This window comes from Pezoporus wallicus, unplaced genomic scaffold (assembly GCF_028554395.1).
Source record: "Pezoporus wallicus isolate ANWC-B61680 ecotype Strahan unplaced genomic scaffold, APGP_CSIRO_Pwel_v1 contig_8803, whole genome shotgun sequence".
Classification (NCBI taxonomy): Eukaryota; Metazoa; Chordata; class Aves; order Psittaciformes; family Psittacidae; genus Pezoporus; species Pezoporus wallicus.
The window spans coordinates 1363355-1390351 of NW_026635049.1; the positions used below are offsets into that span (position 1 = coordinate 1363355).

Here is a 26997-nt window from a genome sequence, read left to right on the forward strand (position 1 = left end):
GCTGAAGAAGGTTCAGAGGTTCACCTTGAGGTTTGACTTTGATTAAGCATCCAGAAATACCAATGCCTCTTCAAATGATCTGAACCTCTTGGCATGGACAGGACAGGGAGGACGCCCTGTTTCTCCAGCAGTTTCCTGGCACAGGAGGGTAGAGAAATGTGGCCACTTCCGTTCCTCTTCTCCTCAGAAATCATCCGGAGAGGGTCTTATTTTAATGGCCACAGAGCGGAAATGCCCGACAGTAAAAGGACTGAGTGAATCTCTAGAGAAGGTTGTGTTCTGTGAGGGCAGCAGCTTGCTTTACTCCTCATCTTGTTCACATATTTCCTCCTGCCTCAATTCCAGGTGATGAGTTCTGCTCTCCATCCAGTGCTTCCCTCCCCAATGTACCTGTGCCATGCAAAACTCCCTGCTGTGGGTTCACATGGGTGTTGTAGGACATTGGAGACCTCTATGGCTGAGTGGAGAGAATGACATCAGAAACAGGTATGATCCCTGTTGTATCACAGGGGTTTGTATCCTGCTGAGTTCTGCTTTCATTACAGCCTCTGCAGAGGGGCTGCAATTTGAAACTGAAGCAACAAACAACATTGGGCCTGAAACCTGGATAAACAGAATGGTTAGAGTTGGAAGGGACCTTAAGGATCATTTAGTTCCAAATGATGCCACAAGGGAGAAAGACTGGCAGCCTCAGCACAAAGGAGAGTCCAAGTGCTCACCTGACCTGACAGTGGAGCATTATCCATAGCATGCTCTCTTCTTTATTATATACTGTAATTTCCTGCACACTTTATTCAGGACACAGAAAAAATATAGATTTATATATTCCTGTCAGCAGAAATCCTCCATTTTATGCTGCCAGTCATAGAATAAAATATAGAATGGGCAGAAACATAAAAAGTCTTTCCAGGATTAGGTTTTTCCTCTTTCTTAAGAGCTGCTGAGGGACAATAGCAGCTATCCACTAACGCAGAATGACACTTGGCTGTGTGTGCGCATGAAGGGAAGGAGAGAGGATGAAGCTCGGGAAGACAAAGTCTTTGCATCAGCACTTTCCCAGCGCAAAACTCTGAGCCCAAGTGAAACATTTCTCTAGAGTGACAAATCAGTTTATTTAACATGGAAGAAAGACCTGAAGCTCTCTGTTGGCTCTTTAAAATGTCCCAGTGGTGGATTTCTCCAGTTGCCAATGAAACTGTAAAGTCAAATTCACCTTGACCTGAGGAGCCCCAGCAGGAAAGGAGCTTCTGGGAAAGAAGAGAGCTGGTGCAGGGAAGCAGTGAGTGTGACAATGCTGGGTTCACATGGAACCCCTCAGACAGGTTTGCTCCCCTCATGTCTCTGCAGGAGAGCCCTCCCCCTTTAAGAATGGGGACCTCTTCTTTTTGTAGGATACCCTCATAGGATCATATTATGGTTTGGGTTGGAAAGGACCTTAAAACCATCCAGTTCCAACCCCCTGCCATGGGCAGGGACACCTCACACTAGCCCGTGTCACCCAAGGCTCTGTGCAGCCTTCATGCACTCAGTGCTTACTCACCAGCATAAGCTACTCTTTTTCTAGCACTTTCTCTGGTGAATGCCAGTGGAATCACAAAGAAAAAGGGATTAAACTGAGGGATTGTGACATGAGGCCCCAAACCACAAGCCAGTGATGCTGAAGCCAATTCCACAGTGGAATGTACGAGTGGCACGGAGTCTGCCAGCAGATTCAAAGCAGAGGTAAGTGACTGATGGCATATGAGGTTGCTCTCAAGTGTCAGAGCAATTGCAGAACTGCCAAGCACATCACAACTTGTGTCTGCACAATGTAGGGAAGTGTCAAGAGAGACAATCACAAGAGACATCAAAGTAATTTCAAGAAAGAAACAAGCAGGAAGCAGAAAGCACTGTGAAGGCTTGTACCAAGGAACAGAAGAAGGAACCTTGCAATGGACATCTAAATCACTGCTGAATTGGATCCCCAGTGCAGTGCCTGCAGGTAAATACAGTGCTGGGACTGAGGTGACACAGGGGTTTGAAAGGATTGTCTCTCTGCTGCCTGGCATGTTTCTGTGTGTCTGTCTGCCCTTCTCTGGGTCTGACTCAGATCTGGAACCTGCAGCTTTTGGGTCCCAAATCTCCATTTACTACATCACCTTCTCCTATAGAAACGCAAAAAGGAAAGGGATTTATAAAGGCATCTACCTTATTCCATCTTCTTTTCTTTATGTAGCTGTGAAGGGTCTGTTCTTGCCTGAAATTATCTAGTAATTTTCTTGTCTTTATTTTCAATGTTTCAAGTGTTCTTAGGAGCAGCACTGCTAGACTTTCAACATATTGTTATGGTTATCACCTTGATAAATATAACCCTATTCTGTCTGCTTACCCCTCTCGGAGCCTTCCCTGCTGACTCTTTATCCTCCTTCCTATCAAGCTTTTCTTTATTTTCAGCATTTTCACAGCTTTTTCCTCCATCAGTTTCCAGAATCTTCATGACTACTCTTCACCTCTTCTACCACCTCTCAATTCCTATGCAAACATGCAGTCCAATTCCCTGTTGGCTCACAGAAAGCCTCCAGCTTGTTAAAACACCACTGAAATGCCTGTGGGGTTTTTGCACTTTCCACTGCACTGGTTGAGAGAAGGCTCTTTACTCACAGAGCTCCTCCTCACAGGCACACTGCTGTGCAGTGCATCACGTGTAGCTCACAGGTGAGCTGACCTCACTGCTGATCCCTGGTCCTGTGTACATCTTCTCGGTCAGGATGCTTCACGTGATGACCGTTACCAATTTAGGGCAGAAACTAAGTTTCTGCATTATTTTATACAGCCCCTTACACAGTTTCCTTGACTGACAGTTGGGTGATACACACACAGAAATACAAATGAAATTGCTATTGCACAGCCTAACAGACACCCTGTCAGGACTTATTTCTGACCGTGCTCTGATGAACCCAAATGCCTGCACAGACCTTGAGTTAAGCTTATGAAGCATGATTCAAGCTGTCATGATACTTCTCAGTTACTTGACTTCAGCTCAGCTATAAATGCCAAGCCTCTGATAGCAGTCTTTCAGATTTAGCTAGGAAATGCCCACTGAAGAAAAATCCAACAGAAAATAATAAGAGCCCAAGGGGTCAGATGCTCAGCCAAGTCAGGCCTGGAGACTTTAAGAGGTTTTCCTGTGAGATTTCTAGCATTTCAGGCTTCTAATCCTTTAAAGTCTGAAGCAGCTGCAACTCAAAGGATTAAAATTGACACCTAACTAAACAATAATAACAAATCCAGACTTGTTTGAACCCCAAATACGTTGTGATTTGAGCTGGCAATGAAAGTTTGGTTCAACTCTTACTGTGTTTGACTCTTAGGTTCCATCTGCAGCAGCAGCAATTGTTCAGCACCATTCGGGCCTGATCTTCACACAGCCTGAGCTCACCCTCATCTTCACACAGACGCAACTCTGGCAGCTCCTGCTGACTCCAGGACTCATCCCCTCTTGAAAATCAGGCCCATTGTATAGGAACAATCAAGAGCATTCAGGCTGCTCAGGAAGCTCACCTCAGTAAATCACCATCTCAGTAAGTTCTGCCACTCTCTTTTCCAGTAACCTGCCTGGAATAGGTGGTTTGTTTTTCGAGGTGAGGAGAACCAAGGGACTGTTCAGCCTTGAGCTGACATCAAGAGGGGGCTCATTCCAGAGGGAAGAGCCCAGCAGGGAGCACACTCAAAAGATCAGTGGTAGGAAAGAGCAGAAATGAGGCTGGTTCTTCAGGGAAAAGAGATTTTCAGTGGGGAGAAAAAGGACAATCACAGGGAGGGAAGGGGCTCTCAAAGCCAAACTTAAGGAAAATTCAAGACCTGGATTTTTACTGAAGTCTCTTGGAAGCTGCTGGTTCAGTCAAAAGATAATGCCCCCAGAAGGGACTAAGGGTGTTACATCCACTGCTGTGAGCTCCCTCTGTCCCACTCTCTTTGCTGGGAGAATGAACAGTACCAACTGGGTTTAATATGCTTGGGTTTGTTTTTAAAGAGGTGGCAAGATGGGAAATGAGAACATAAAACACAGGCTGTGATTTCTGTGACCAGGCAAGTCAGTACAAAGGAGTCATGTGGGACACAGCAACTGTTGTAACTGTACATAGAGATCAAAGGCAGAGCCGTCTTCTTTTTCATGCAGAAGGAAAAGAAATAAAAGAAGGAAATTGGAGTGTTCTCTGCTCCAGCCAGCACCCTCCATCCCTAATGCTCCACAGCGCCTGCTCTGCCATCAGTATTGTCTGCATTCATGTTGATAAAGTAAAGCCCTGCAGCAGCAGGACACTGAGCACACAGCACTAAACCCAACCAACAGGCTTCCAACGGGCAGTAACTGTTTCTATATAAAACACACAGAGTTTGTGTCCCTTATGGCTCACAGGACTACTGGTTTTGTTCTGCAGAGGCAGCATGCACTTTTACAGATACTAATGCTGTTGATTCTGCAGTCTGTTCTCACCTAAAACCTGGCCAAAGCATTTAAAGAACAGATGAAGTCATGCAAGCCTACGTTAGAGAGCTATTTTCTCAGTAACAGAAGGACACCTTGGTACCACATCACAAAAGAAAAGGTTTGAATCTCTGTCTTCAGAGAACAGTTGATATTGCAGCTTCCTTGACTCCAGTCATGATTAGCTTCTCCTGTAGCTTCCTCATTACAGTGGCAGAGCATGGATTTTGCTAAGTAACCGCAGCATGCCCCCTGGTTCAGGAATGAGACCCCTTCACTAATCCAGTAATGATGTGCAGAGAAGGCTGTGGGCTCACCCATCACTTTGGCACATGGGCATCGTCGCTCTACCTGAATTACTGCCTTCTGTGTCCCTACATTCTTTGCTTCCTTAATTAGAACACAATAAAGCAATACTGCCATAATGACTAATAAAGGGACTCTTGCTAAAGGACAGATCTTGTTAGCAGGCAGTGCCTGTAGGGAGCTGCCTCTCTGCATGATACAGAGCCAGAATGAGGAGGCTGCTCTGAGGGACTCTCACTTGCTAGCACCAGCATGCCAGGAACAGCTCCCGGCCTTACACTAACATAGGTAGAGAGGATCGGGCTTCAGCAGGTTAGTGAGGCCAGAACTGCCCAGCAGCATGGCACAGCACTGTTTTCAGTCCCAGGAGGCTCATGGTTTGGGCTCAGAGACCTCCAGCAACATTTGCCTAGCAAGCCTTAGTCTCAGGCCAGTGGGCTCCTCTGCTCCATCCCATCTGCCCTGAGCTGATTCCCACCTCCAGTCACAGCCATCAACCTCCCCTGAGTCTTGGCTCCTACCGTGACTCTTCTGCCCTGTCCCATCTTCCCTCTTCACCTAAACTCCTCCACTGGGGGACTACATGGGAATGGATGTACAGGGGGAGGCAGGCAGAAGTGCAGGATCCCTTCATAGGGAGCAGTTGCTTTGGAGCTTACATTGAGCTCCATGATGCCTCAGTTGGTTTTCTCTTTCTGACACCACAAGCAGCCCCAGGTCTCCAGAGCAGCACTCGCCTTCCGGCGTATCTTGACTCAGTCTTCCTCACTAGGCTCCCTATTCACACCACAAATTTCCCAAGCCTGGTTCCCTGCCTGTTGCTCTCTCCTGCCAGGTCATTCCTTGTTTCCTTCCTTAGACAGGTCTGATCCTCTCTTTCCTCACCTTAGATCCTCCCTATGTTCGACATTCATGCTCAGCTAGCTCCTTCCCTCTTGTGTTAACCATTCAATGTGCATAAAGACAGCAGGGAGGTAAGGGAGCAGAAGGTTGGTGTATGTTCAGTGGTTAAGCAGAAACCTTCATTCTCCAAGGCTCTGGCCAGCACCATACATCCACGCTTCACCGTTCTGCGCTGAAACACGCCGAGGAATAATGAGTTGCAGAGGGCCCCCCCCAGCCATGCAGGTAGCTGCTGGAAGCAGGGGCATTGCTGGCGCACATCAAGCGTGGTAAAAATGAGGTCTATGGAGTGCCTGGTGATCCATCACAGAATACTGGCATCATTTCTCACAGGCAGGTTCCACTCAAGAGCCACACTCATGCAATGCAAAGTACGCAGTTACTGCAGGGCACAGTTCTCATTGTGCCTCCATATTCCCCTGTATTTTCTCTAGGGCCAGTCCTGGCTGGTGCCAGCACCCAGCACAGTGGTAACCAACCTGATGTCAGAGGGGAGCATTACAGGCAGCATCAGAGGAGAACTGATCAGCACCTGACAGGATGTGACCACAGGGCTGCAGGCTCCTGTTGCGAACAGGGATTAGTTTTTAACTTGTTTCTTGTTCTGTATCAAACGCTCACTTGGCATTAAGAAACGATAAGAATATACCTGAAATCTAGTGGCAGAGTTCAACCTTTAACATTATAGAAGACTGTAAAATACTGAACAATAGTGCTGCCGGGAAGGCAAAACAGCTGCAAGACAGGAAGCTTCCAGGTTGTGCCTTCTGCTTCGAATAACAGGGACTTTTCATCATCCTGCTGCCTCCAGAAGATTCACAGGAGGGAATGTGCATTTCCCTAAATAAGAGAAACAACCCTTAAGAGGGGAAAGAAAAAAAGGACCTCTCTAAGGGCTATTTCCATGGTAACTTGTAAATTCAAAGCTCAAGCTGTTTTGGCTGCAGGGATACTCAGTATAGGTAACAAGACTGTTTGTTAATAACGGGAAACCATCATCACTGTCCTCCCATGCAGAACAGGCTGGATTGCTTTTGTTTAAAACTTCCCCAAAACTGGCACAGAAAAAGGATGAACCAACAGAACAGAAGGGACTAGAACAGGGACTTACTCACAATTTAGCCTTGTAGCTCACAACCAGCATCCCAATATATCCCTGTAGCTCTTTTTAACCTGTCCAAATTGAAAGTGGGTTACCAAGTTCTGTAAGCACATACAATATTTTATCCATAAGTATATTCATTTACCCCTGCAGCAGTGAAGTGGACATGACAGCACAGAACAGTCTGTGGCAAAAATGAACATGAGAAACAAATGCCCCTTGCAACACACACACACATATACAGACCCTGAATAAGAACTCACAAGAGTTTATCCTGCTCAGTGAGGCAGTGAGGACAAATACTAATGTTGTTAAAGGCAGTGTATGTGCAGAGAGAGATCAGGTGAGGGCAGCCATCCTGAACAACCTAAGGAATTCCTTAGCATTTGAATACCTGCCTTAGCAGGTGGGTTTGTACTCTCTTAACTTGGAAGACGGGAGGAAATAATTGCAGCCCCTTTACTGAGATACATTTTATTATGATGAACTGCACAAAGTGCTAAGCTCAAGGCCTGTCTGATGCTTTTTTTCCTATAACAACCAACAATAAAAGTTAGATTTTAGTCTGGCCTAATAGTGCTGACCTTGAATGTATGAGTAAACTCGAATTTGCCTTAAGGCAAATACAGCTTTGGGTTTCAAGTATGACTTCAGTGCAGTGAGAGTCCAATCTGAGAGAGCACATCACTCCCCTCTGGCTGTGTTGAAAGGGTATTGGGGCTGCTTGGTGTTTTCTAGCTCAGGTCCCACGCTGTCAGCCAACCTTACCCTTGCAGAGCTGAAGTACAGGAGGGCAAAATGCATCTCTCACTGTGCTGAGCAGCATTTGGAAAGGTCTCTAGTTCCAAGCAGAGATTTCATTTAACATTTCTGCATCCAAGGATCTCTCTAACTAAATTTGCCAAAAAGCCAGTTAAAAAGTGATGCATGGAAAGGGACTGAGGTGATGAGTGCTGATGCCTTTGGAGATTGAAACGTGATTTAACTGAACCTATGAAATAGTTACTAAAGCATAAAGGTGCAAGCTGCTATCTAATAGTCAACCGACAAATCATCAGAAGGGAGCTAATTTGGTGCAAATATTGATCAAAACTCCCATCTTTGGCAGCCTCCCTCTACAAGCAGTGGCAACACTCCTAAAACGTTATGTGGGAACTGCTTTTGTGTACTTCCAAGAACATGTGTTGGAGTGTTCAAGCTGCAAACAGTGCTACATATTACCAGGAGACTGCTCCAAAGGATGCTGCCCTAATTCCCTGCTTCTCTAAGTGCTCACTTAGCAACAGTTTTCTTCCTCCTTGCAGTTAAGCACAGAATGACCATGCTGCAGACATGGATACTGCTCATAGAGCAAGGGGACTAAGAGAGACTGCAGATAGTCTGGGTTTATTTTCACTTCACAGATGAAAAGGTCATTACACTCCTGTGCTGCTGTGGGGCCTTTAGAACACTGTAGGATTTTTCCTTCTCGTGATCTTAAAATAGGCATTTTGTCCCCTGAAACATGCTGTTAATTAATGGATTCACTCTGTGTAGGGAAAGCAGAAGTCGTGCTTTAATATTTTCAGGCTGTTGGTTTTCAACCACAGAAATGAACCATCTTAAACCTTTCAAAAGTGATTTTTCCTACATTTCCAGATTAAAGCCTTTTTTGTATCTATCTCATTGATTATCATGTTAAACAAGGTAAAAATTACCTTGATACCAGTTTGTACCAATTACACTTTAGAGCCTACTAGAAGCTGGTTATCACTGTATTTTCTTTCTGCTCTGGAAACTTTATATCTTTACTTGCCCTCATCTTGTCCCCAGCTCAGTCCCATCCTCCCACCTCTGACATTTCAGTACTGACAAGCTCCTGAAGGAATGAAGCTTTGATTCCAGGATAACCCTGGGCTTTCTGTGTCCTGCACCCCTTAGTTTTGCTCAAGAGTGCCCTCACAGTGTGAGATGTGCCATCTCCAGCAGGACCCTGCAGGAATGAAGGCAAGAAATGAGGAAGGTGGAGTAGCTGCAAATGGGTTTCAATTAGTGGGTCTTTCTTTGTTACTGTAAAGAGAGGGGATTAGAGGCAGGTCACAGGTCAAGAGATAAAACATCCTGAAACCGGAGCTTGGGTAGGGCCTCGGTGGGCAGTTGATGCTCTGGGAGCGCTGTGCTAGGATAGAAGACAGGGCAGTGGCTGAAGGTGAGCACCCACCATGGTCTCGGGGGCTCTCTGTGCTCTGCTGCTGCTGCTGGCCCTGCGCTGCAGCTCGGGGCGGGCAGGGGAGTTCTGCCACGGCTGGGCTGGCAGCCCCCAGCGCTGGCACCGCGGCTTCCAGTGCCCCGAGCGCTACGATGGACCCGAGGCCACGCTGTGCTGCGGGACCTGCAGCCTGCGCTACTGCTGCTCCTCCAGAGAGGCGCGCCTGGACCAGGCCCGGTGCCCAGGTGACCAGCCGCAGCCCAGCCCCATGCCGCCGGTGCCAGGTAAGCTGCTGTGCCTCCGGCAGATGTGCTTCCTTCTTTGCATCTCCCGTAGCACCCTTCCCTGGTGGCATCAGCCAGATCCTTCCTCTCTTTCTCTGCCTTTCAGAGCTCCAAGCTGTGACCCCTGCAGCAGAAAGGGCTGGAGCACCTGGCACAGTGCTCATCTTGGTGCTGTGTGGGCCAGAGTCACTCATTCCCTTCATTAGAAGAGGGAATAACTTGGGGCTTCACTCAAAATACCTTTCTATCCATCTCTCTTAGAAAAACCTTTCAGCTACTAACAAAGTAATCTGGTAGCACCTCTATGTTTATGTTCCTGGTAGAGCATGTGTGCTGCTGACCTGTTCTGTTAAAGCATGGGCATGCCTCTAAGTAATGTATTTAACTTTAGGGCTAACTGTAAAACTCCACTACAAGTCCTTAGTTCAGCAGCTGGGACATTTGAGTACTGGAACAGCTCTTGCCTGGGTATCAGTGGCAGATGCTATCGGACTGTCTGGTCCAAACTTCTGTGCTTTAGGCTTTTTCACACAAACCTATTGTAGCAATTGCCAGTTTCTAACCTTGCTGCAGCAAGAGCTGAGAGTAAAATTACTCTGCTCCCTGGTGGATGCATGTCTTAAGGAATGAAGAACAGAACCCGGAATACACCATGGGTGAATGCTTGGCTAATGTTACTCTTACATTTCCAGTGCCTGTGTACCTGCCCTTCCTTCTTGTTGGGTCCGTATTTGTGGCATTTGTTGTTGGTGGAGCCTGCGTTGGAATCTGCTGCTGCAAATGCTTAAAATCCCAGGATGAGGAGCAGCAAAGTGGACTTGCACCTGGCCAGACTTGGCTACTCGAACCTGATCTTCCCTCTCGTCTCTCCAGTTCCAGTTCTGCCACCAGAAGCTCACCAAGTAATGGTCCTCAGAGCAGCAGCATCTCCATGACTCTGGCTCCATCCCTTCCTCCATCCCTGCCCATTCTTGGGCTGCCTGAAGATGTTCGGTTCCTAAGTCCCCCACCTGGCAGTGGACAACTCTTGCAACCTTCATGTGCTATGCACAGAATAGATCAGACTGCAGTAACAGCTCCAGCATCCTTCCTTAAAAGAACAATCTATGGGCACAGGGCTAACGCATCTCCTCTTGGGGTAGCACAGAGTGACCAAATGATGTACTCAGGAGCACATGTCTGAGATGACACATCAGCAGCCATGAGCTGGATGCCATTTCACTGTTATAAACAGCTCTTTTGGGCTGAAATGAGGACTTAAAAATGTTTAATGCTATTAGGAAGTGCATCATTTTGGGCTTTTTACAGTTCTGAAGATGACCTGTTAGAACTTCTTTTAGGTTCTTGGGTTTTAACATGTATTATTTTAATGCTATTGAAAAAGACAAGATCCTGAGGCTGGTATACCTACTCAAGGAACAGTAGGAATGAGTTTCACCCTCCTTTGGTCCTCACACACCATGGTCCAGCTGACATGGCTGAGGACTTGGTTTCAATTTCTGCAGCTGTGTCACTTCTCGGCAACTTGGGGCAGGGACATGCCTTAGTGGAGTTATCCATTGTAGACACTTGACAGCCTGGAAAGCACCAGGAAGACTCTGCTTCATCTACACATAACTGAACAACTGATGAAGGATTACAGGGTAAGACAAGAACAAAACCAGACTCCAGTCAGTTTCCTGAGTGCATGCAGGAAAAGCCTGCCTGCTTTGACTCCTGTTAAGATGCAAGCATCCCCTCACAGCAGGACACTGAGAGAAAGAAGTTGTCAAAATATACTTACTGCTCCCTGCTGGAGCGTTTGAACACCTCCTCACAGCATGGACACCTGCATGATGAGACTGTGAAGGCATGGGAAAAGGACTCCACAGGGGTTACCAATAGGAGCAGGGGCCGAGGCTTAAAATTCTTATGAGTAGATGCCAAAGCTTTCCTGGTGATGGTGCTTGATAAAGATGGGTTTGATAAAGATGCTTAGAAGCTTCTCTTGTAAGTCAGCAGGACTAATATACATTGTGAACAACTGTATGCCCTTACACTATATGTATTTGACACTGGTTTATGTATATTTTACTTCAGAATGTTCCATCTTGATGCTGGTGAGCAGTACATCCTGCCGTAACGCTTATACTAAGCACACATCTATCCCAGTTTGTAAGGGCAAGGTGATGTATTTGAGTAACTTCCTGATTCTTCCATGGGTTTGAATTGGAGATTTCACAGATCCAGAGCTGTGACTTAGTTTTATTTGGCCAGTTTCTCTTAAATTTGGAGTAAGAATATAAGCATGAAAACAGAATGTCCTAAAAATAAAAGCTTCCCCAAAATACCAAGACTGGTGTCATACACTTCTTTTAGTACTGAAACATAGTAAATTAAGGCTTCCAGAAGTAAAACTTGAACTCAAAAGTGTTGTCCTTGTTAGGGTGAGCAAAGGGGCCCTGAGATTTATTGGTAACTGTGCCAATACACAGCACAGCAGCTGGGATGCTAGTTTTAAAGTTAGGCTTTGAACTTAAGAGTGCATATAGCACTCAAAAGTGGTTTCCTCTTTACAAAGTAACTGTTGTTTGCAGTTGGCTTAGGAAAATCTGTAGCTGAATGGAGGATTTAATGTGGTTAAATGTCTCATTTTGATAGTCGATAATGACAAAAGATAGTGTCAGGTCAGAGACAAATGACAAAAATGATGTTCTGGGAATAGAGACCAACTCCCATCACATTTGTGCTGTTGGGAAGATCTATTTTATGCTTAGTAGACTCAGACATTATAAACGGAGACCAGGTAGTTTTATCAGCTAGTCCTTCCTTTACTAAAACATGACTATTCTCTACTGTGGATGTTCTGAAGTAGAAAGGTAAAGTAGTATGTGACCTGACAGTAGACCGAAGCTCACTCTGCAGCATGTACAGAGCTCCTGTCAGCTTCAAATGAAACTCCCCAGGAGGCAGCTTCAGGATGAAGATTTAAATTAAATAAGAAAGCAGAGAAATAACCTTCCTGATACCATCAACCAGAGAAGGGTCAAGAGGTTCACATGGAACTCTGAAGAATTAAAAGGAGAAACAGTTGATCAGAGCTGAAGAGAAAAGCTAAATGGCTTTGGGAATGCTGCCTTAGTTGCTCTCTGGTGGGACTAGTGGCTGCTTGGAGCCAGCATACCCTCCTTTTCCTCACCCTCCTCTGTGTATTGCACAATTGGAGAGCTGAGACAACAGTAACAAAAAGGAGGCAAAGGGGCTTAACTGAGCAGACACTCACGGCAAGGCCATAATTGGGATTTTCTGCATCCCTGCCACAGCATTTTCTACATAGTTAAATTAGTTCTAACAAATGTCTGTGACAACAAAGCCGGGTCAAATATGTCAAGGGTTCGATATTGCTTTTAACAGTGCAAGAGAAAACAAGAACTAACTGATTTGTTGCACTCCATGGGCTGGAGAGAGGTTTTTCAAAGAACCATATGCTTAACATCTCCCATCAAGCCCATTGTAAACTGGGATTACCCCGGGCTCAGTCAGCATCTGCATTAAAAGCAGATCAACTCTTGTGGGGACTAAGGCAAAACCACGGAGTACTTTCTATGTAAATTCTATCCCTTTACTAATTTGAGAGGAATTGCTACAGAGTTTAGCACATCTTTAGATAGAAAGGATATGTTCATGCTAAATCCCTTTTTTTCTCCCCTAAACTGCTTTTCCTGCTGTAAACTCAAGCAGCAGCACTTAGCAGAGACTAATGGGCTACTTAGCATCTATTGTGCTGGGTCCTTTGCTTTGTTTGTCTAATGATGCCCCCACCCTATTCCCCTCAGTTTCTCATTAAGAAATGATTTATACTCTTTGCTCCTTAACCCTCAGTAATGACACAGGTGAGCTGCATTGTTCCTGGTGTATTCCTTCTGGATTTGGGGAGAAAGAAGAATTAAGAACTGCAAAGGTGAAGACAACAGCTTCAGCCCTCAAATGCTCCTCATAAGGCCTGAGGATCTGTGTCCATGCGGTTTGTGTGTGCATGGGGTTGTCTTGGTTTGAACAGTGGGTGGGATTTTCTTCAACTTCATTCTGGTCCTAATAGAGCTGAGATAAACCAAAATGGATTTAGCCAAGATTTTTGGGACAGATTGAACCAAACTAATTCAAAGCACAGCAGGTTCCTGTGTTATGTAATACCCTGGCTCTACAATATTCCCTGTTTTACTCCTTTTTATTCACTCAGTCAATGCACAGCATTGATCAATCCCCTCTGTGCTACTAGAAAATAACCCCAAAGCAACTGAAAGAGCTTTTACTTCTCATGCTATAAATCATGATTTGTCAAGTACTGAATAAAAGCAACCCCCCTTTCTGAACAGGTATCTCCAGCTTTCCTTGGGGGAAACTAAGCTACAGAGTTGTATTTCCCTTTTCCAAGGCCACACTGTACTGGCAGAACTGTAAAAAGATTCCAGCAGCCCTAGCTCCATAACTTAGATTATTCCACTATTGGTATTAGCAGTAGAATGGATTTCTTTGGCTCAGAATAATGATGGATATTTGCCCTGCATTAAGTGACAGACTTGCTTTTATCAGCAGAGCTGCAGCGTTTTAAACGTAAACCCAGAAGTGACTTTTATGGCTGCTGTATGGGATGGGTTTTCATGTTTATGCCAAGGATAATCATTCCAATCAAGTCAATTCAACTGTGAACTGAAACAGGAACCCCCTTCAAGCACAGCTACACTGATTTGCTATTCTTCAGTGTCAGGTATTCTAGCAAATGGATCAACAATTACCAGCATGTAAAAGCCCATCAAAACTACAGGTTTCTGTGGGATCTCAAAGCAAGGAGCCACATTCCTCATACAGAAGTTATACTTTTTCCTTAGGTCCTTCCTAAATCAAAGTGGAAGTAGTTACAATGTAAGTTCAAAGTTGTAGTGGAAAATGGACTGTATTTCTATTGCTTTGAAGCTTTTATTTATCGTTTTTACATCACCACTTGATGGTGTATTGGATGTTACCACAGTTTGCAAGGCAGTGCCTAAGCAAAGCCCCACATGCTGGGAAGTGCCAGCTGCAATCCCAGTGTCTTGATAAAGGTGCATAATGGCAATTATGGAGGTTCATGGAGCAAAATGAGACTGGAGGGTTTTGACATATATTGGGGCACGGAGGGATGGACAAATTCCCGGCTGGGTACATGTGTCTGCACAGCCATGGCCATAGCATCTGTTATGAGAGTGGATGTGCTGCTGCACCAAACCCCACTGATGTGGAGGAGAGGAAGATGCTGCAGTCTCTTGTTTCCAGGAAAAAACATAGCAAAAAATCCTTCTGTGCTCCCCCATTCCCTCCAGGACCTGTGGGGGCTGCAGCTGTAACCAAGCACTCTTGGCACTATCTCTTCTGCTTGGTTTTTAAACTAAATAAGCTCTGCTGAGCAGGAGCACTGTAGGAGGTGCTGCCTCATCCTTCTGATGTATGATGGGAGCACAGCAGCCAATCATACATGCCTCCTGACAGCTGGGAAATCAGGTAGTGGCTGCTTAGGTGATGAAACTGGGAATGGTTTTCCTTCCCCAGGAAACATGGCATGGAGCTGGATATGGCGGCCTGTACACCAGCTGCCTGCATGCTTTCATATTGCTTTGTGCATGGATTTTGCTAGAATTATTTGCATGGAATAATGTTGTTTTCTCTCTTAAGCCCTTAACAGTCATTATTTTACTGAGAAAAGCTTTCCATGTAGTTCTTCTATCATGGGACTGCCATCTCCCATTTATCAGAAACAGGGACAGGAGAGGTATGTCATGCCAGGGAGCAATACCTGTCCCCTGATACTGGGTTACGACAAGGAGCAAACCCCAGCATGTTGGTGTTTGTGGTTAACTCCTGTTTTAACTGCTGGTTATTTCAGTTCCTTCCTGTTCAGAGCATCCAGACAAATGAAAAGCTTTTACAAATGAATGAAGGACATGGCTCAGTATGAGACCTGTGTGTGCACAGATTAAAATACAGTAATACAGTACGTTTGGCCAGTCCTTTTGGAAATTTGCTAGGGAAAACTTTGGAAGAACAAGGTGAAAATGGGTTTAGTGAAGCTGAAGTTCAGAATCCTGTCCATCATTTCACTTTATTCATGTTTACTCTGTCAGAGCCTGAGAAAGCTGGTTCTGGCTCCGGATGTCATGATAACCAGCACTGCACAAGACCAGGTCCTGGCCTGTGGGCACTCAGCTCCAGCAACATTTCCCAAATACAGGCATACTGCTGCCCTGAACTGACATGCTCCTACTGTAGATGCAGTTGTACCTGTACCAGTAAAATGACTTCTAAGAACACATCAAGCTCTGGAACAGCCACACAGGGTATTTTCTTACTGAGTTTCCATAAGGGAAAGGAATTGCTTGCTAAGACACTCAGCATCAGGATTCTGAATAATGCAGGAATGCCAGGAAGTCTGGCATTAAAGCAGACGGGAGAGGAGATGTATGTCCCTTTATTACTTCCATGGATTGCAGCTGAATTTCTTGGTTTCTCTGGGTCTTTAGGCAAAAGGATAACTGAGCCAAATGCATTTTGACAGTTGGAGATATTGGGATTCAGTTCTGCCCTCAGCAGAATCCATGATGCAGAATTCAACTTGCAGTGTACTCTGCACATGTGGGGGTTTTCTGCACTATTTTTAATGTCAGAGGACCCCCGTCTGCAAAAGCCCATCTGGGTTCTGCTCACTAAAACTGGGCACAGGGGCCACAACATTATCCCACTTCTAATGGGGGTCTCATTTTAATGCAGTTTTTGTTTGGCTTCTTCACGCAAGCCATTAAGGATGCAAGTTTGTGGTCGTGTATGTGTGAAAACATAATGGTTTGTCTCTCAGTGTAACAAACCCACCTAAAGGTGGTTCTGTAGCAGCAGGAACTACTGAAGCTTGGCCTCCTCTGGAATTGCCTCATGTCTATGGACTCTGATGCCTGGTAAGGTGACAAACGAGTGATGCTCTCCCAAGGCTCCGCAGTAGGTCACACTGGGGGAGTCCTATAAACCCCCTCTCCATGGGAGTATTAACAGGGTTTGTCTCTTCCACCTGACTATGGGTTTTCGTGAATCTTGTAGGAACTTCAAATCTTTGAGGTCTCATCTCCTCTATCACATACCCATGACTTGATCGGTGGATTCAAAAGGTACTGGGGAAGATTAGGAAGGAGCACTTAAGTAGGAAACAATACAGCAGTCAAGTTATAGACTGTGCTGTGCTGGTCTCTCCAGCAATCAGCTCACCTTTGTAAGTTGCTGGGTTTTTCCTCTCTGTTCCCTCATCTCCTGATTTTGAATTTCCCATTTCAGTACAGATCTTGAGCTGACTTTGATGTAAAACCCACATACTTATTTCCCCTGGAAGAATGCTCTTTGCATAAGCTCTTGGCCTAATCAGGAAGAAAAGTATTCCAAAATCTCTCCATCTCCTGCTGCTGTGATCCTGTCATTCCAGAGGCTTGGAGACAAATGGTGAAGAAAAGACAGCCTGATTTAGAATAACTCATGTTATTTCCAGGGAAACCTCCTTGCCTCTCAGATACAAAAATGAACTGCTACATTTATTCCTGTGTCTTCAAAAATAATCTGTAGATAAAAGCAGGAACATTTTGTGCTTTGGGGATGGTTTTAGGAACAATTTTCATTTAACTTGGTCAAAAAGTGTTTTAATTTCTCTGTGTATTTCATTCCCATTCTCTCGCTATCAAATTCATGTTGTACCTGAAGATAAATTCAATTGCAACGATGCAAAGGAAGGAAGGTGAGAGAGCAAGAAGTGGTGTATGCATCAGAGTCCTCTAGTAAATAGAGCAGAGATGTTCTGTGCAGCCAGGTGAGCAGCATTCTTTGGGAACACTAACAGCTTGTGATGGGGAATGCTGGACAGCATTTAAAGGGAAGGGCAAATTCCATCAGTCCCTGTCACAGGCACTCTCACTGCTCAAGGATGCACTGATCCATTCGATACTTGGCATCTATTATGCAGAGATAAATCACACATGATTACTGTGTTTCAATCACAGAAGAATTCAGGATCAAAGATACCAGCAACCCTGAGTTACACAGAGGCTTCTCCAGGTGATAACAACCACAAATATAAGCAGAGGTCCTTTGTGTACCAAGGGTTTTGCCAAACAAGGTGTGATCTGCCTCCTGGGTTAGAAACAATACTTTCTCATTGTGCCCCTGCTTCTTCTGTGGAATAAACTATCCCAACTGATTTCCCTGCTCCAGATGATCTGTCCCAGCAAATAAGCATTTCATTTATTTTCCTCTTGCCTAGGAGGAAATCTTCCTTTGCTATTAAAAGATGGTTGCATGGGAATATTGATCAATGGTCTATGAAATGAGAGACAGAGTGAGAGAGAAACTCTTGGTTGATAGTTTAGATAAAGATTTATCTAAAGCCATTCTTCTGGGTTTATCCTCTCAGTAACTGTAATTTCACAAGACACAGAGGGAACAGCTTCATCCTCACTGCAGTGGATATGTGCATTGCTGCTTTCTACTGGAAAGAATCAAAACTGCTCATATATGCATCAGGAGTCCTGTAATGACATAAGCTAATGGAAATGTATCCCCTATTTATTGGGAGAGTATCCCCATTTTAGGAAGCAGAAGGCTATTTTTGCCTACTAAGGATCTGAGTAGCTTCAGAGGATATCTGTGGAAAGGCCAGAAAGCTACGTATTTGTTTCAATATAAGCTCTCACTTCGAAGAGGAAAACAGACTCACGTGAAGCCAGGCATGTTTGGGTAACATCCTTAAAAGACTCTGAGATGTATTCCAGCAGGGTCCCAAAAAAGAGCTGGACTGGCACGATTAAGAGAGAGCAGAGCTGGGAGAAGCAGTTAGACATGAGAGAAGGGCAGAACCTTTGCATTGATGGACTGCAGTTAGTCATTCAGCCTGCTTTGCTCTCTCTCCAGTCAATGCAAAGACACAGAAACCTCTGGAAGGTGAGCCAAGACCTGCAAGTTAAGCTCCTATCATGCTTAACCCCCAGAGATCTGCATTCCCTTTGCCCACCTCAGAAGAGTAGCTTGCTATTTCACTATGTGAGGAAGTTGGGGTAAGGCTAGAGATAAAGGTGAAACTCTTCCTCCTGGTTTTGTAGCATGTAACACGTGCACAGTGCTGCCTGAAGGGCTCCAGGTTCCCTTTCCCTTTTGCTGTTAGGGAATTAGTACTATATATATTAGGCAGAATTTGAAACAGAAGAACAAGAACAATCTATTCTGAGCTCAGATCAGTCCCAGGGGATTAACAATTTGCTTCTTGTCTCATAGGAAACAGGTATTCAAAAGCATTTAGCTATTTTAGGAGTCCTCTCTTCACGTAATATAGGAATGTGAGTGTAGGAAACAGCAAAACCACCACCTCCTGAAAAACAAGGTCTCTTTAAATTGTCTCTAGTTAGTAACCTAGAAATACACCCAAAGTCACTGCTCCGAGAGAGAGCACTGCTCATACAGACACCTGCTCCTTGGTGGCAATGCTTTGGGGATCTTACCTGTATCCTGGTGATGAATTCATAACTAGATGCAGGCAACTTAACAGCCCTTTTTATCCTGCCTTTTCGTACTCATGTAATTGTCTAATCCTTATTTGAAACTCCCTAAGCTATTTGCCTTAATAATTTAAGTTTTGTTCATGCTCTGGGGTTTGAAGAACCAGAGCATAGTATCTCCTGCAAGAAAAATCCAAATGGTGTTTCTCTGTGGCTGGGAGTTAATCTATTCCAAGCAGTGCCTCTGTTCCCTAGTGCTTTGCTTACCAGAGGTTAGCTCTCTGCTGCTGAAAATAGAAGATACTTTAGCATTTCTGTGCCAGTGTGTGCATGTAGGAATGCAAATCTGTAAGAGCTCCAGAGTTCATCTAAAATGCTAATAGAATTCTACACCTCCCAGTTAAAGAGCTTCCAACCTGATGAATGCACAGTGCTCATTGCTCCTTCCCAGATGTAAGGAACAGAGCTGCAGGTCTCTCTTGCCCCTGGTCAGCAGGGAGTGGTCATCACTTTTATTGCTGCTATGCAAAGAAAATGGCCCGGAGTTCTGTTGAGGACAAGGGTGTTTCTTACCTTCTTGATCTCTAGAGGTGTTAACTGCACATGTGGGGACAGACATTCTCTTCAGTGCTTTTTCAACAGTTATAATTCTGCTCAGGTGTAATCTAATTTAACACTTAGAGCATCCTTCCATACACCAGAAGAAAAAGGACAAACACAACTGGCTCTCAGCCATGTTACAGTGAACAGAAAGGAAACAGGAAGAAATCTACCACAGCTTCCATGTAAGAAGCATATGGCCCAGCAGTCACAAGCTCTGCTATCAGAATAATGACATGATGAGCAGGGACAGCCCTGGAGAGAAGGCAAAATAGGGAACAGCACAGCTGTGAGCTCCCACTCCTTACCTACTGCCCTGAGTAGCACATCCTTGTGTGTGGACACACAGCATTTGTACACTAGCTCTTCACCATCAAGTAATTAACTTGTTCAGACCTCACAGCAAGAGCTGCTCTGTCACAGCATAATGACAAGACCAAGATGTACAGAACCTGATCTTGCCACCTTTGTCCAGCAGAAGTCTTTTCCAGCCATTATGTCGTGTGAGCGAGGAGAGGAGGAGAAAGCAAGAAAGCTTGTCTGGAAAAACTTCATCCCAAAGATCAGATTATTCCTGAAACCTGGAGAGCAGGGCCTGAAAAGGTTCCACAGATCCCCCCTCATCTCTGCACTAATCATCAGCTCTCTTGGGGCTAGCAAGGTGATGTTAAAGCACCCGAGTTCCTGCAGAGAAGGATCCTGAGAGACAAGGTGCGACCTGGAAAGCATGTTTACCAACAGGCTGAGATGAATTTTAGATCTCTCAGGAGGCTCCAGCCCACATAAGTGCAAATACTTGTTATTGTATCAGAAGCTCATAACTCTGCCTTGCAGTGATTAACATTCCCATCCCGGGTCTGCAGGAACACAAGCCCTAATAACAACTACTAAATCTCAATACAACATCCAGCCACCTTAGTCATCTGTTTATAAATGCAAACATCTTCACATTATCAAGTAGGCAAGAAGCTGAAATCTCCCCAGGGGATATGCAGGGTTAGAGAGAAATTCTGCTTAAAAAGGAAGCTTTATCATCAGGACGAAAAATCCCAACCAAAGAAAGCATTTATGTGCTGTGAAACCCAACCACAGTAACGAATAGCAACCTTTGTGTTTCTCTAATGCCTGAACAATTAAAGTGGATTCTCCCCCTTCAAAATGCAGGTTCAGTCCATTATTTAAGATTGCTTCAGGTTTATCACAGTGAGCAGAGTATTCTTTGTTTGTGACAAACACAACTAATATAATAAAAACCTTCCCATTCTTATAGATAGAATAATGGATAAAATAGATAGAAGTAATCCTTAACACTAACTCAGCTCCCCAGACATCGTCACGATTACAATGCTTGGAGCATCTTATGCCTGCTCACTGTCATCATCATCATCCAAAGAGCAGCTGAGGGAGACAAGGTGGGTTTTCTTCTTAAATGAATCAGAGAGGGAAACCAAATGTTGAGGCTGCTCTTGCTGAATGTTTTCAGGTAGCTGAGCAGAACCCTCATAGCATGATATATCCATAAAGGAAGCAGAGGCAGGCTGGGTTTCACATGGCTAACAGCACTGCTTGTGCTTCAGTTCCTTCTGGAAGACAAAGTTTCTTTGGAAGAAGTATAGCAAATATCATTCACTGCAATCTGTTTGTAGAGGCTACTGTTGCCAGTGGCAACTTCGGTCCGAGGAAGGTTACTTGGTGCTTTAGGGAGAAGTTCGATTCGGAGTAGATTGCAAAGACCTCTGACACATGGAAAGGTGGGTGGAAGGGAAAGGGCAGAAGGCACAGGGATACTGTGCTCCTCACTTCATGTCACTGAACAATTCCATTGCTCAGCATTGCTGCTCCAAGCAGGATGCAGTCACACATCTAACACATGATGCTCCACACAATGCTCTTAGTTTCCCTGGGTAACGGGTCTCATTTACTTGGGAGAGAAAAAAATAAATTTTATGCCTCAAGTTTAAGGAATAAAGCCTAGCTTTTAAGTTTCTAATAAAGCTCCTGTAACTCCTGGATTCTATCAGCCTAGATCAAGGTCACCTTATCTAGATGTCTTTTGGTTTCAGATTCAAGCTTGCTCTTGTGTTTAACATTCCCTGATGCTGCAAAGGACCAAAATGACAGTAAGACCCTGTTGTAAGGACAAGCAATTGTATTCAGGCAGAGTACATTTACACACAAGAAACAGTTTCTGTTACAGGCTGATGGTGCCACAGTGTCACTGCCCCATCTTCCTCTGTCAACTTTGGGGCTGAATTATAGCTTTAATATCTGAGGCTCTGCTCTGACAATGATTTGTTCTTTGTTGATCTGCACTGTAGAGTAATACATTGTCAGAGATGCTTCAGCTGGTTATAACAGAGCATTGCAAACAGAAAACCTCTTCACTCTTACAAAGTCTGTGTCTCTGTGGCCATACATTATCTAAACACATTCAGAATCTGTCAATCTTTCAGAACATTTGGGTACAGGTTCCTGATAGAACAGAAATACATCTTTAAACGTCATCTGTTGATTGAAACCAGCAGCACATTCCAGTGCAACACATTTCCCTGTTCCATATTTTCATCACAATCTCCATTCAAAATGCATCTTCCACCCATTTTTTATGCTTATTTTGCTTTAAATATTTAATGATAAACACAAAAATACAATATTGTATCAACGTGGCCCTTATTTCATAAACAATTCCCAAGGGCTGCATACATACACACAGCTTAATACATAAATAAGGATGCAGCAGATCAGAGTCTATATTATTATTATTATTTATAACTGAAAGAGCACTATAAATGTACTTCTCACAATTCAGGAAGAACCCAGCAGAGTCTTTTAAGCTGAGCTATCACAGGAGTTCTAGCAGGTGTTCTAGCAATGAAGAATTTGAAAGCTCAAGCCCTCATAGCTGTAAGTCTTCCTTAGTTTAAGGAATTTATAAAGGTAAATAGAAGCAAGTAATAATAACGGAAAATTCCACTTAACGAGGACAAAGGAAGGGTGGATGTAGATACGTTCTTAAGGGAACAAAGCTTGACAGGGAGCTGACAGACAAGGCAAAACCTTGGCTCTTCTGGGTAGATAACTTTTCACTGCTGAATACATCTATGGATTGTGCAGATGAGAGGAACAAAACCTGCCTTGCACCAAATCAAGTTCAACCCTTCTGTACCATACCTCTTCAGACTTGATACACCTTGACTTCCTTTCCAGGCACCTCACCTGAGCCACAGGCCTGCCAGGTAGCCCCACACTCCTCCTCTATTCAGAGTATTTGGATACTCTTTGAACAGAGGGTTATGACTCAGGAGATCCATTTGTGAGCAGGATGGGTTTCCAAGCAAAGTTTGCCAGGCTCTCAAGTCCACAGTTCAAAACACACTGCAATGTGAAGACACTTAATCCAATTCTCATCTAGCTGCGGAGAGCTAAATAAATAGGGAATTTAGCTGTGGAGAGCTAAATTCATGCAAGTTTAAAAGGAAACTAAAGAAGGCTAGAAGTTTTCATAGCTCTCCATCTTAAGTGTAGTTTTGGAAAGCATATGGAGTTGAGGTAATCAAAATAGAATGATACTTTAATGACACTTTGCCCATTAGGATATTAAGATCAGTCCATTTGTTTCAGTTGCTTTTAATTATCTCCTGTGGAGTCATTCTGGTTTTATACTGGTGTAAACACATCCCATCCCATGCTGTTTAATTTCTTTAAAGATTTTGTTTCCCTGCTTCCAATTTTATGAGGACTTTAACTTCCAGGTGTCTAAATTAGCAGCGAAAGAAAAACATAATCTCAGAATGAAATGGAATCAATTCAAACTATATTTTAACTTTATGAGTGTTCATTTTTTTATACTGGCAATTCCCAGGCACCGATCTCAGGCAGGATAGCCTGACACTTTTAACCACAGAAATCTTGTCATTTTGAAACAACCACAGGCTCCTTGTTCTTGCTTAAGATTCAACAGAGGATGCATCATAAAGGGGCCTTTAAGGGAACCAATTCTATTATTCCTACTAGCTGGCGCAATGACAACCATTGTGAAAGTAATATTACTGCCATTAAATCAAGAAACTAATTACAATCAGATCATCAAGTTAATTTTCTGCTGGAGACTTGCTCTACTGGCATGGGGGAGAATGGTTTCCTCAGGAGTACATATAGGGCTGAGCCAAGTCCATTGCTCTGGTGTATTTCTGATTCTCAAGCTACCTGAAGGAAGCTCAGAAGCTCAGGAAGGTTCATGGGCACTTGTGATCACTAGATCACTAGAGCCAGCAACTCTCACAGAAAGGAAGGTTGGGGAGCATGCAGATCTGGCAATGTGGCTCAAGCACACCTATGGAGTCAAAAGGAATCGGACTCATCTTTCTCCATTATCCCAAGTGGACACAGAGCCTTCAGATGTCTGCATCAAAACTAAAGACACTATTTTTGCTTTTCCCTTTCTTTTCTATTATCAGGAGCTCCCCATCCCCAACTCCACCAGCAAAGATCACTGTGATATCACATGTAATGGATTAAGTCTGCCTATGTTGAAGCTTCTAAAACAGAGAGAATAAATCTAGTTCACATAACGAGACATTAACTGCATTTGACAGTACTTGTGAGACACTTCACACTGAAAATCCTCTTTCATACATAGGCACTGGAAGTCCCCTGTGCATGTCAGCATTTAGCCTGTCTGCCAAAGTCAATGTCAGCTTCCTACTATCTATCTTCTCCCTCTGTAGGTGGCTCAGCAACTCAAAAGGTGCATAACTATTTCATAAATACCCATCAGTGAGCTTATTAAAGTTGGGGAAAAAACACAGGACTTTGAAAGTTCTGATCTTGCACTTAAGAATGTCATGATATGATGATTCACTCTAAATGGTAACATAACCAAGTAGACAACTTTGCATTATCAAAGGATAATAAAGAAAATCATCATGATAAGATGATGCATCTTGTCACAGCAAGAAGTGCCATGATTAGAATCCAGGAATCTCTGCTGTCATTCTGTCTGACCTTCAAGGAGTCATTTACTCTTCATGCCTTTGATTTCCTACCTATAGTGTGGCAGCACTAATACTTATTTTACATCTCTTTTGAGAGTAATTGATGTTTTGAATGTTCTTCAAAATTGTATGATGAGTCAGTGCAGAATGTGTTCCCATTTGTATACTTAGTTGTTTTTTAAAGATATCTTAGGGACATGCATGCTGATATGCTTCATATGAACTCTTATCAGACTGGAATAATTGGAGACCAAAACAAGCCCACCAAAATTTACCTACATGAGTCCATTCTGTTAATGGGACTTCAGAGTTAACAGTTTCACAGTTGTGTTTTCTTTATAAGCAGCACACACAGAAGGAAAGGATAAATTTCCTTAATAGCTGCAGCATTATTCAACACACAGTTTTGGGGAACATTCCACAAAGTACCAAGTGGTTTGTGTGATCACCTCTAGCTATCTGTCCCACAGGAGCTGGGAACAGCAGCCATGCTTCAAGTGAACTACTGTTAAGAATCTGAGAGCTTCACCAATACAATGCAAATCACTACCTAAGGTTATAGAGGCTGTATTTATTGAGAAGATCTCTCTTAGACTAACGTCATCTCCACACATACACAGACAGGAAGTGGCACAAACTGGTTGCCAAACTTCAGATTTGTGTCCACTTTCTGCATTATCAAACAGTGCCAGAAAACGAAGTCAGAAGTTCTTCCTTCAAAAACACAACCACCTGAAACAACTCACCTCCTCACCAGTGAGGAAATGCTCAGAGCGATATTGATGTTCCTTCTTCCAGGACCACAAGATTCCTCAGAATTAAGCCTGCCTCCAGAGGAGATTATAAAGATCTCGAAGCAATGTCCTCTGAACAAACTAGTTCACCTTCTGCAGTAGAAATGGTATTCCATCAATAAAGAATTAGAAGAGCAGAAAGAGCCTTGCTAATATGACTTACAGCATGTGTAGGACACTTCAATACCACAAAACTGATATCACAGAAACTACCCAGGAATGAATAAATACTGTGTGTTTACAACAGATGGATCTATGACGGGTTAAACAGAGCAGCAACATGAAAAGCTGCAGTTTCTAAATTAAGGCATTTTCTGAACTGTCAAAACAACTCATCAGTCTGAAGCAAATTCTGAAAGATTCCCCAAAGAGCCAATCTATTACTGAAGGAAAATGATTAATAAGTCTAATATCGATCCGCTGAAAGTGTCTTGATGACTTTGCCTTTTCCTTTGAACACTCTTCCCACGGCAACTCACTGGGAATTCATCAGGATGGTCCACAGGGTAATCGTTAAGCAAAAATAGTAAAAGGAGAGAAGAAAATGAAGAAAATATTGAACATTTACTCTATGGGTTTCTAAGTTTTCTTTTTTCATGTTCATTAATGTCATGTGCAGGAAAAAAACCCAACAACATGACTATCTAAGGGAATGCATTACTGCTCAGAAGCGCTGAGGAATAATGCACAAGTGCCCAACTCGGAAAGGACTCACATCGATATCTGCAATCTGCATCTGCAGTTTGCATTGAAATACACCCAAACATGTCAAGGTAGGATGTTTGCTATTTACCACCATGTCAGGACCCACAGTAAGCAAAAATATTTATCCAGCTGAAAGCCCAAAGCAAAATCAGAAAGGTAGAGCGTAGTTATGCTAATCCAGCCTGTGCACTGAGATCATCACCAGCCTTGGAAATGCAGCTGTGGTGCCCTTACAACCACTAGTGGTGATTTCTGCTTTGCTTCATCCTAAGGACACCCTTTCCTCAGGTTACACTGGGGAAGGTGTACAGTGCTCTCCAGCAACCCACAGGAGCAACACAAAGATTGGTATAAAAAGACACTTGCCACATTCTTCACAACCAGGATCTTCACTGGATATTTCTCCCAAGGGTGGTTACCAAGCCTGACCAAGGTAAAAGTGTACCTGCCTGCAGAGATGCTACTGAGACATAGGGCAACATAGCAAGAGACGGTTTACCTCTTTCCCACAAAAGATTTCTAGTCCACTTTTCTCCACCTTAAAGCCTTGTGAAAATGCAGCTAATTGTGGTTTCCTGCTACTAACCAAAACGTAATTAACAACAGCTACCTACAAGTACAGGTCTACATTTTTCCTTGCTGAAAATCAGTGGACCCTTTCAACATTTAATTTGTATGCACACTTCTGTCCTGCCATGGACACCAGCCAGTCTCCAGCAACTAGAAGCAAAGATAAATCCATTTCCTAATTAGAGATGTGAATTAATGGAAACCAAAATGACCATCTTAAATCTGGCAGGCCCTGAACAACTTCCTGAGATGCTGCATGCCCTCGAGTGTTTCCTTTGTAATGTTTCCAAACTATCCTCTCACAGCAATAATTCATGGCTCTGAGGTGCTACTTGTTGGTACTTTCAATGAAGCACTGATAAAGAAAACCTCTATTGTATGAGTTCTTGCATTTGTCCTTCATATTTCCAGAGTTCAAAACAACCCACCTCAAGCCACCTGCCTTTCCATATAGAATAATGCTTATGAGCATCTAATGACGATCTAATGAGTCACATTCATTTTCTCCACCATCAGAATACACTGAGTTCCAGTGGCCTCATGCCATAAT

At 43.8% G+C, this 26997-nt stretch overlaps 1 protein-coding gene and 1 long non-coding RNA gene across 2 annotated transcripts; one reads left to right on the plus strand and one right to left on the minus strand.

The window, feature by feature from the left end:
• The first annotated feature begins 8748 nt into the window (after window positions 1-8748).
• On the plus strand, window positions 8749-10702 carry LOC130594482 (protein shisa-1-like). The gene is made up of 2 exons (XM_057400381.1): window positions 8749-9251; window positions 9944-10702. The coding sequence occupies exons 1-2, from the start codon at window positions 8981-8983 to the stop codon at window positions 10432-10434; spliced, it is 762 nt and encodes a 253-aa protein (XP_057256364.1). The 5' UTR covers window positions 8749-8980; the 3' UTR covers window positions 10435-10702.
• A 2536-nt stretch (window positions 10703-13238) lies between these two features.
• On the minus strand, window positions 13239-25259 carry LOC130594488 (uncharacterized). Its single transcript, XR_008971098.1, has 3 exons — window positions 25125-25259; window positions 16518-16731; window positions 13239-13331 (listed from the first exon to the last, which is right to left on the minus strand). It is a non-coding gene; the product is annotated as an uncharacterized LOC130594488 (long non-coding RNA).
• Window positions 25260-26997: the final 1738 nt, after the last annotated feature.

What these genes read in the sequence shown, in the direction of transcription:
- LOC130594482 (XM_057400381.1), top strand. Translation starts at nt 8,981, where the DNA reads ATGGTCTCGGGGGCTCTCTGTGCTCTGCTGCTGCTGCTGGCCCTGCGC. An exon ending in CCCCATGCCGCCGGTGCCAG is followed by an intron (nt 9,252 to 9,943) that starts GTAAGCTGCTGT and finishes TTACATTTCCAG; the next exon opens with TGCCTGTGTACCTGCCCTTC.